At 40.1% G+C, this 10,770-nt stretch overlaps 1 protein-coding gene across 4 annotated transcripts in view; it reads right to left on the bottom strand.

Annotated features, from left to right (window-relative positions):
* Knl1 (kinetochore scaffold 1) overlaps positions 1-10,770 on the bottom strand; it is a 72,389-nt gene that overhangs the window by 16,777 nt on the left and 44,842 nt on the right. For all 4 annotated transcript variants that reach the window (XM_029570252.1, XM_029570253.1, XM_029570255.1 and 1 more), the window contains exons 15-19: positions 9,536-9,626; positions 8,585-8,701; positions 6,002-6,089; positions 473-550; positions 276-315 (exon numbers count right to left, since the gene is read on the bottom strand). In XM_029570252.1, the coding sequence (XP_029426112.1) occupies positions 276-315; positions 473-550; positions 6,002-6,089; positions 8,585-8,701; positions 9,536-9,626 (414 nt within the window). The remainder of the gene's footprint in view (positions 1-275; positions 316-472; positions 551-6,001; positions 6,090-8,584; positions 8,702-9,535; positions 9,627-10,770) is intronic.

Here is a 10,770-nt window from a genome sequence, read left to right as displayed (position 1 = left end):
ACTTAAGTAGAATATTATTTTATTTATTTAATTAGTTATTTATTTTCCTTAATATTTAAAGTATAAGAAATGTTGCCTTAGATTAATGCCTTGCAAAATAATAAGTGCACCAAAAAGATTGACATGTCCTATAGAGTCTAATTCAAAGTGGAAAGAAGCCTAGAACCATTTAGTTAAGGCTCATGTGGCTAAGCCTTTTAAGTCTCTGGAGGTAGGAAGTCATTTAGCCTGTGGACTTTATTTCTATATTTTCTAACATTCAACTAAAAGCTGACCTTTGAAGCTCCTCTTCTTCAGTTTTCAGCTGTTCCAGTTCTACAAAAAGAAAATAAAGCATAAAAGAGACACTAGCAGAATGTTGCTACAAAAATCATCTATTTTGCTGAAAATTCTGACTTAATCTCACCTAATATATAAATAAACCCTGAAGGGCTTTCCTCACTGGATTGATCTCCTTAACTAAGTCACTGACCTTTCTCTGCAGCTCTCATTTCAGAATCCCATTCTTCCATAAGATTGCCTTTCTCTTCACTCTCCAAATTCTTGGTTTCTAAAGAACAAGCATTAGAATAACTCAGTCAAAAATAATTAAACATCAGAGATAAAAAGAATAAATAGGCATGGTGGTACACACCTTTAATCCCAGCACCCAGGAGGCAGAAGCAAGTAGATCTCTGTGAGATCTAGCCCAGCCTGGTCCATAGGGCCAGCTGGGGCTACAGGGAGACACCGTCAAAATAACCAAACCACCAACCAACCAACCAACCAACCAACCAACCAACCAACCAACCAACCAACCAAAGAATAGATGGTCCCAAAATAAAGTACTGGGAGTATTTCATAAACACCCGTTGTTCCCTACCAATAAAGCACTGAACTGTAATTTTTTTAGACTTCAGATGACAGATAAGTGAACTCTGAGCTAACGACAGTGATCTCCCCTACTTAAAAAAAATTTTTTTTGATCCTTTTGAGACAGGGTTTCCCTGAAGCCCTGGCTGTCCTGGAGCTTGCTATGTAGACCAGGCTGCCCTTGAACTCAGAGATCTGCCTGCCTCTGCCTCCTGGGCACTGGGATTAAAGGTATGTACCACCGCACTCAGCTAAAAATATTTTTTAAGATTTATTTATTTTATGTGTGTATTTTGCCTGCATATATGTATGTGTACCATGTGTGTGCCTAGTGCCTGTGGAGGCCAGAAGAGGACACTGAATTCCCTGAAACTGGAGTTACAGTTGTCAGTCATCACCTACATGGGTTCTGGGTAGTCAACCCAGGTCCTCTGCAAGAACAGTAAGTGCTCTTAACTGCTGAGCTATCTTCTCCAGCCCCTAAAAACTTTTTTTTTTTTTTTTTTTTTTTGGCCTTTTTGAAACAGGGTCTCCCTGCAGCTCCAGCTGGCCTGGAACTCACTATGTAGACCAGGCTGGCCTTGAACTCAGAGATCTGCCTGCCTCTGCCTCTACTGGGACTACAGGTATGTGCCACCATGCCCAGCTAAAACTTGTCTATTATTATTATTATTATCATTATTGTGTCTATGAGATGCGTGTATATGAGTGTGGGTGAGCCTGTGGAGGACAGAGAACAACTTTCAAGAGTTCTCTCCTCCCCCAAAAGGTTCTAAGGTTCAAACGAGGTATCACTGGCCCTCCTCTAGTATTTTGTTTGAGAGTCTTGCTATATTGCCCAGGCTGGCAACAAACTTGTGATCTTTCTCCCAAGTAGCTGGGCATTACAGGTGTGTGACTATGCCCAGTTTGCCTCAAGTTAGTTTTTTGTTTTGAAAAATTTTTATTTTAGATACAGGATCTTGCTGGGTTTGGTAGCGCACACCTTTAGTCCTAGCACTGGGAAGTAGAGGCAGGCATGGATCTCTGAGTTCAAAGCCAGCCTGGTCTACAAAGTGAGTTCCAGGCCAGCTGGGGTGATGGAGACCCTGTCTTAAAAAGATCAAAAAAAGGAGGAGAAAAAAAAAAAAAAAAAAAAAAAAAGAAACAGGATCTCATGTAGGTCTCAAACCCCATGAAGCTAAAGCTGGGGATGACTTTTCATCTTCTTGCTTTCATCTCCCAAATACTGGGATTAAAGGCATGTGCTACTGTGCCCACTTTAAGTTTAAAGTTTAACTCAAAAACAGCTTTTTTTTTTGAGACTATGTTGTCATTGTAGCCCCAGCTGGCTTCCTACTTCCTATAGGCTAGGCTGGCAATCATCTCACAGAGATGGGCTTGCCTCTGAGTGCTGGGATTAGAGGTGTGTACCACTGCACCTGGCAAAATCTTATTTTTTTGAGACAGAATTTCACTCTGTAGATCAGGCTGATCTGGAACTCCCTATGGATACCAAGTGGGTCTCCACTTGAGGCAATCCCCTTGCCTGCTTGCAGCTCCCGCAGTGCTTGGGATTACAGGTTTGCACAATGATATCCAGTTTGTATTTAACTCTTCGGCTATTCAAACCCAATTTTTATACCAGTTAGTGCTTAATACACTATGGCTGTTCATTGTTCTTTAAAATATTCAAAACTCTTTTAAGAGATGCCATCCTGCTGGGAGTGGTGGCGCACACTTTTAATTCCAGCACTCGGGAGGCAGAGGCAGGCGAATCTCTGTGAGTTCAAGGCCAGCCTGGTCTACATAGTGAGTTCCAGGCCAGCTGGGGCTACAGGGAGACCTTGTCTCAAAAAAAAAAAAAAAAAAAAAAAAAAAGCATATTATAGACAGGGAATAAAAAAAAAAAAAAAAAAAAAAAAAAAGAAGTCTCTTCTGTACAGGGAAGCCCTAGGTACCTGGCTTCAGATTCCTGATCCTCCTAATTCCACTCCCACAGGCTGGGATTCCAAGTGCATGTCACTACACTATGCTTAATACTTTTTGTTTAATGCCCATATAGAAGTTCCATAAGGAGCTGGGCAGGGTTGCCCACATACCTAGGAGGTGGAAGCAGGAGGATCAGGAGTTCAAGGCCAGTCTAAACTATATGAGATCCTACCTAAAAAAAAAAAAAAAGCACAATTAATGCTTGTTTGGGGTCTCTAGCGTATTCTTACCACTGAGTGCCATACCAGGTACATAAGAGGTATATAACCCAACAAATTTTCTTTTTTTGGTCTTTTTGAGACAGGGTTTCCATGTAGCCCCAGCTAGCCTGGAACTCATTATGTAGACCAGGCCAGTCTTGAACTCAGAGATCCACCTGCCTCTGCCTCCTGAGTGCTGGGACTAAAGGTGTGTGGCACCATGTCTGGCTTCCAGCAAATTTTCTGAGTAATGAAAGAAGAAAAAGGGAGTTGGGCTGGGTGTGGTGGTGCACACCTTTAATCCCAGCACTTGGGAGGCAGAGGCAGGAGGATCTTTGTGAGTTCAAGGCCGGCCTGGTGTACATAGTGAGTTCTAGGACAGCTGGGGCTACAAGGAGATCCTGTCTCAAAGAGAAAAAAAAAAAAAAAAAAAAGGGGAGTTGGTCAGTGTGACCTAAAGAGGAAAAATGGCCATTGGGTTTTTCTGTTTACTGTTTGCTTTCTTTTCTTTTTTGGGATCCTCTGGAGCTGGAGTTACTGGCATTAGGACTGCCTGACTTGGGCGCTGAGAATGAATTCTGGTCCTCTGCAAAAGCATTTCTCTAGCCCTGAAGCTTATAACTGAATTATGAAGATAAACTGAACAAAATGAATACAAGTAGATGAGACAGTACTAACAAAATGATCATTGATGCTCAAGGGAAACAGAAAGGAGAATGCACTGGTATAAACTCAAAGAGGCTAGGGATACAGTTCATTGCAGGAAGAGGACAACCATCTTTATAAGGCCCTTGGTCCAATCACAACCAAAAGAAAAGAAAAAGAAAAGGATGAATAGGAAGAACAAGATTTGATTGAAATGTACAATATGTAAAGGACTGGAACAAATAAGAAAGGAAAGTGTGAAATGATTGGAGAGAATGTTATGTTGATTTTATTGCTTATGTTATTTCTTTTACACAGACAAGGTCTAGTTATAGAGCCTAGACTGAACTTTGAATCAAACTTGGATTCTCCAGCTTCTTCCTTCCAAATTAAACAAATCGCCACACCTAGTCTAAGCTTGGGAATCTGGAACTTATTTTGTAAAAAAAAAAAAAAAAAAAATTTTAGGGAAGTAACATAATGAACGTCCATAATTCTCAATCTAGCAGCAGGCTGGACTGTAGAAGATAGAATGAATTTAAGAATGGACAAAGATTAGTTAGAAGACTTAAAATGATACATTTCAGAATTAATGAGAGCCTTAATGGAAAAGGGTTTTAAAAAAAAATACAAGAGACTACATGCGTGCAGGCAAAACACTCATACACATTAAAAAAAAAAGTTTTAGGAAGAACTATCAGCAATGTCAAATAATGAAGGACAGAGAACGAAATTTGATGAATATATAGAATTTTGTGATCTTTGAGAAAGCAAAACTAACAAGCTGGGATTATAAGAGTCCAAAGTGGGGGCTGTAGAGATGGCTCAGTGGTTAAGAACACTGATTGTTCTTGCAGAAGACCCAGGTTTGAATCCCAGCACCCACATGACAGCTAACAACTGTCTATAACTCCAGTTCCAGGGGATCCGACAGCCTCTTCTGACCTCCATGGGCATTGCACAACATGGGTGCACTTACCTACTTGCAGGCAATACACGCAAACACATAAAATAAAAATAATAAAAATTTAAAAAATTAAAAAAAAAAGATTCCAAAGTAGTTACACAATCTCCAAATGGAGACAAATGCATGTTAAAAAATTTAGGCCATGCTGGGTGTGGTGGCACTCGGTAGGCAGGGACAGGCAGATGTCTGTGAGTTCTAGGCCAGCTGGTGATACAGGGAGACCCTGTCTCAAAAAGGAAAAAAAAAATTCAGGCCCATCTAGTGTGGTGGCCCATGCCTTTGATCTCACTTGAGAGGCAGAGGTAAGCAGATCTCTGTGAATCTGAGGTGATCCTGGTCTACATAGCAAGCTCAAAGACTAGGCAGGGCTACATAGTGCAAACAAAACAGGCCAATGAGATGGCTTAGCAGGTAAAGGCACTTACTGCCAAGTCTGACAACCTCAGTTGAATTCCTAGAATCCACATGGTAGGGGAGAACTAACCCCTGCAAGATGTTCTCTGACCTCTACAAGCATGTAGCGGCACACACACACATGCACATGCACACACTAAAATTTAAAATCCAGAGCATGGGCATGGTGACAATACACCTGTTAATACCATAACTCAGGAGGCAAAGGTACAATGATCACAAATTCAAGGCTAGTTTAGGCTACCAAGCAAATTCCAAGCTAGCCTGGGCTACACAAGAAACTCTGTCTCAAAACCAAACAAAACCAAACAAAATGAAACAATATTATGGTCTAGGTTATGAAGAGCTTTGCTAAAGAAATTAATTTCTTGGGCATCTCTTCTTTATTGGGCTATGGATGATTACAGTAAAAGAGATTTTTTGTTTTTGTCTTTTTGAGACAGGGTCTCCCTGTAGCCCCAGCTGGCCTAGAACTCGCTATGTAGACCAGACTGGCCTCAAACTCACAGAGATCCACCTGCATCTGCCTCCAGAGTGCTGGGATTAAAGGTGTGTGCCACCCGGTCCGGCAAGATTAATATACTTTTTTATTAATTACATTTATTTTTTTCTGTGTGTGTGTGTGTGTGTGTGTGTGTGTGTGTGTGTGGGTGTGTGCTACAGCATGTCTAGAGAGGTCAAAGGACAATTTTTGGGAGTCAGTTCTCTCCTTCTACCATGTGGGTTCCAGGATTCAAACTAAGGTCATCAAGCTTGGGGGCAAGCACCTTTATCCACTGAACCATGTTGTCTCAAGCTGCTAAAATAGCACAATAAGACCAGAATCTCTACCTTATAGAAGTATTTACATAAATTTATCATCCAGACATCAAACCTTGGCCTTCTGCATGTTAGGCAAGTATTCTACCACTGAGCTACATCCCCAGCCCCTAGAAAGTATTAAATACTTTACCTATTTCCACTTCAGTGAGACAGTTATTGATCTTCTTAAGTATGTTGTCCATCTCATTTATCTTAATCTGAAGTTTCTCCTTCTCATTCTAAACACAAAATATTATAGATTGTAAGGTTTAACCTCCAAACAAAACATTATAATGGTTTGAGGCTGGGCGTGATGGTGCAAGCCTTTAATCCCAGCACTCAGGAGGCAGAGGCAGGTGGATTTCTGGGATTTTGAGGCCAGGCTGATCTACATAGTGAGTTCCAGGCCAGCTGAGGCTACAGGGAGACCCTGCCTCAAAAAGACCAAAACAACAACAAAAAACATATTACAATGGTTCAAATTGTCAAAATAACTGCTATTGTCATGATATATAAATAGGCAAATCTTGTTTTGCTTATTTCCTTAACAATACTGGGGGTTGAATGTAGGGGACTGAACATGTTGGTCACATGATCTACTGCTGCGCCTTAAACTTTTTTCACTTTTTATTTTGAGATAGGATCTTGCTAAATTGCCCAGGCAAGCCTTGAACTTGTGATATTATTGCCTTAGATTCTCAAGTAGTTGGGGTTATAGGACTGTTGCACCAGGTCAACATGAACAGGCAAATATTTTGGGGTTTTTTTTTTGGTCTTTTTGAGACATGTATGAGTATTGCCTGTATGTAGGGAGGTGCACCTGTGCATGAAATGCCAGAGGAGGCCTAAAAAGGGTGTTGGATTTCCAGGAACCAAATTCATAGATGGTTGTCAGCTGTCATGTGGGTGCTGGGAACTGAACCAGGTCCTCTGCAAGAGGAGCCAGTGCTTTTAACTTCTGAACCATTTCTCCAACAATAACAAAATCTTAAAATTAAAGTCAAGGTTTTCAGTCTGGACTTAAAAATTTTTTAATTAATTTTAAAAGAAATGAGTAAATTTTGTACTTCTTTTTATTCAGTATTTCCTTTCTATATGTGTTTCATGGAATATAGGATATTAGTATTTATTAGAAAAAAGGTTGTTTAAAATTTTTATCGATGGTCAGACAGACACAGGAAACACGGATCAAACAGAATTACAGCCTTTTGGGTTTGGGGGGTTTGTTTGAAAACAGGCTGTGGCCTAGGCTGGACTTAAACTTATGCCAATACTCCTGCCTCAGCCTCCTGTAGGTATGTGCCATCAAGCAAAGCTAATTTTAGCTAAATTTTTTTTTTAAAAATTATATTTCTGTAAAAGGGGATACTGTATGCAACACTGGCCATACTTATTTGTCAGTTCGTTTTTGTTTTGGTTTTTGAGACAGGGTCTCCGTGTAGTCCCACCTGGCCCTGGAACTCACTATGTGGACCAAGCTATCCTTGACCTCACAGATATTCACCTTTCTCTGACTCTCAAGGCTGGGATTAAAGGCCTGTGCCAGCATGCTCAGCTCTACCTTTTTTTTGAGACAGGGTCTCTCTATATAGCCCTGGCTTGCCTAGAACTTACTATGTAGACTATGTAGACCAGGCTGGCCTCAAAACTTGAATTCAAGGTGTATACCACAATGCCTGGCCTCAGTGGAAAATCTTTTTTTGAGCCAGGGTCTCCCTGTAGCCCCAGCTGGTCTGAAACTTTCAATGTAGACCAGGCTGGCCTCAAACTTACAGAGATCTGCCTGCCTCTGCCTCCCAAATGCACCACCACGCCCAGCCATTTTTTTTTTTTTTGAAACAGGGTCTCCCTGTAGCCCCAGCTGGCCTGGCCTAGAACTCACTACGTAGACCAGGCTGGCCTTGAACTCACAGAGATCTGCCTGCCTCTGCCTCCCAAGTACTGGGACTACAGGTGTGCACCACCATGCCCAGCTGGAAAAATCTTTTAAACAGGGTTTTCTCTTGCTCTCTCAATTTTTTAAACAGAGTTCTATAGGAGATTGAATGCTATACAAATGTTTTACCACTAAGCTATACCCTAAACACTATGTAGAACCTTTTAAAAGGATGATCATTTGGGGAAATGCTAAACACATGCACATACATACACAGCTGACTAGGGATATAAGGATGATAATATAGTTTGTAGCAATGGGAGCACAGAATAACAAATATTTTATTCCGACATGTATAATGGATGACATTATGTATGAGATTAATATAAGCCCATATTAATAACTATATTTTAGTTTATTTACAATGTCAAGATTTGACAATTTTGATTAACTGAGTCTCATTTTTTTTTTTTTTTTTTTTGGTCTTTTTGAGACAGGGTCTCCCTGTAGCCCCAGCTGTCCTGGAACTCGCTATGTAGACCAGGCTGGCCTCTAACTCACAAAGATCCACCTGCCTCTGCCTCCCAAGTGCTGGGACTAAAGGTGTGCGCCACCACACCTGGCTGAGTCTCACTTTAAAAAAAAATTTTTTTTCCCTTTTTGAGACAGGATCTCCCTGTAGCCCAGCTGGCCTGGAACTCACAGACCTGCCTGCTTCTGCTTCCCATGCCTGGTGATTATAAACAATTTTTTATCCAAGTCTCATTCATATGTCTCCTAAGAAGCATGCTTCATATTCTATACCCACTATTATACAACTTTAACAAATTTTTCTATATGTTAACTGTATTGAATTACCTGAGCTGAATGCACCAACTTGCTATACAGAGCCACTTTACCCTGGTGAGTGAAGATTTTTGTCATCTTGGTATAACATGATTTTAATTTGTTAAGGTAAATCCCAAAGTTCTTCAGCTGTATGAGAAAGTTAAGAGTACATTACTAAAACAAATGATAAATGATAAAGTAAATGGTCTGGGAAGGCAGGTTCAGCTGCCAGTACTGGGCTTTGCCCACTCTAGGTTCTAATTCCCAAGGCAAGATACTTTTTTTCTTTTGTCTTTTTGAGACAGGGTCTCCCTGTAGCAGCTGGTCTGGAACTCAATATGTAGACCAGGCTGGCCTTGAACTCAAAGAGATATGCCTGTCTCTGTCTCCCAGGTGCTGGGATTAAAGGCGTGCGCCACCATGCCCGGCCAAGGCAAGAGGCTTTTAATTGGCAAATTTAATTCCCTGGCTGGTCTGAAACTCACTATGTAGACCAGACTGGTCTTGAACTTGTGTCCTTCGGCCTATACCTCTGCAGTCATGGGATTACAGTTATGTGCCACCACGTTTGGCTTCTGTATACTTATTTAACAGTACAATGATTCTTTTTTGATTGTTGCCTTTAATTCACTTATTCATTTTATGAACTAGAAATGACTAGCTCTTAATGAACAAAACAGTACTATGTATCAGGGCACAGGTAAGATGGGTTGCTAATATCTAATCAATTAAGGAAAATCTTTCTTCATTTAAATCTAAGTGAAAGACAAATGAAATTTCAAATATATTTTACATGTTACTCATCACAGATTTGAAAAGATTATAAATGAATAATTACTTGAGCATAATGAAATAAGACTGTGGTAGCATACTACATCTAAGAAATAAGTTAAAGAATTCATTACTGCTCATTGAGTAACAGTTATTGCTTATTTCTAAAAGTTTGTGTTAATTCTTATTCAGAAAATGGGACAAAAGTACCTCTTCATCAGAGTAGTTTTTCATTTTTTCCCACAGGTTCTTATTTACATCAATCAATAGTTTATCTTGGTTCAATGCAGATACCTTTAATCTAAAATAAGCAAAGAAATTAGTATAGGGTTTAGAAATCAGCATGAATAAGTCAGCTTAAATCTATAGCCAAATTTATTTCTAGTTTTTCTTAAATAAAAAGAGGAAAATTCATTCAAGAAACATGGCCAGTCTTACTATTCAACACTTAAACAATAACAGTTCAAGAATGTTATAAATCTGGGGCTGGAGAGATGGCTCAGCAGTTGAGAACACTGCTCTTGCAGAGGACCTGGGTTCGATTCCTAGCACCTACATGGCAGCTATGAACCGTCCTTAACTCCAGTTCCAGGGGAATCCAAAGCCCTCTTCTGACCTCTGTGGCATTGCATGATACAGATGCACTCATGTACATGCAGGCAATACACTCATACACATAAAATAAAAATAATAAAATATTTATAAAAAAAATAGCGCTGGGCATGGTGGCATTGGACACCCCCCACAGCCCAAATCCAGAGGTCTCCTTTACTGACTGCTAAGGATTTCTTAAGCATCAGAAATCAGGAATATCTCTAATCAAGCTGAAAACCTAAATTAATCATCACACTTGATCTTAAAAAAAAAAAAAAAAAAAAAAAGGTAAGCTGATGTTGTGGAACACACCTGTAGTTCTAGTATTAGGATGTAAAGGAGGCAGGATTACTTGAGTTCAAGAACAGCTTAAACTACAAAACCTGTATTCTAAATTAGCTAGGCACATAATGAAACCTTGTTCCAAAAAAAAAAAAAAAAAAAAAACTGGCTGGGCATGGTGGTGCACACCTTTAATCCCAGCACTCGGGAGGCAGGCAAACTCTATGAGGTCAAGGCCAGGCTGGGCTACCTAGTGGCATCCAGGCCAGCTGGGGCTACAGGGAGACCCTGTCTCAAAAAGACCAAAAAAAAAAAAAAAAAAAAAAAAAAAAACCAAGAAAGAAAGAAGCTATCATAATTTCAGTATTTGGTAATAAGTGGAGGAAGCAAATCTTTTTGGGGGGGGTGGGAGTATATTTTGAGACAGTCTCCTTATAGCCCCAGCTGGCCTGGAACTCACTATGGAGACCAGCTTGGCCTCAGCTCACAGAGATCCACCTGCCTCTGCTTGGCTATTTCTATTTTTTCTATTTTATTTAATGTGTATGGATTCCCTTAGATTAAAAAAA

The sequence above is a fragment of the Nannospalax galili genome, unplaced genomic scaffold, assembly GCF_000622305.1.
Source record: "Nannospalax galili isolate Female #2095 unplaced genomic scaffold, S.galili_v1.0 scaffold342, whole genome shotgun sequence".
Classification (NCBI taxonomy): Eukaryota; Metazoa; Chordata; class Mammalia; order Rodentia; family Spalacidae; genus Nannospalax; species Nannospalax galili.
Note: the sequence above shows the minus strand (reverse complement) of the source record. Positions and strands in the feature narration are given on the sequence as shown.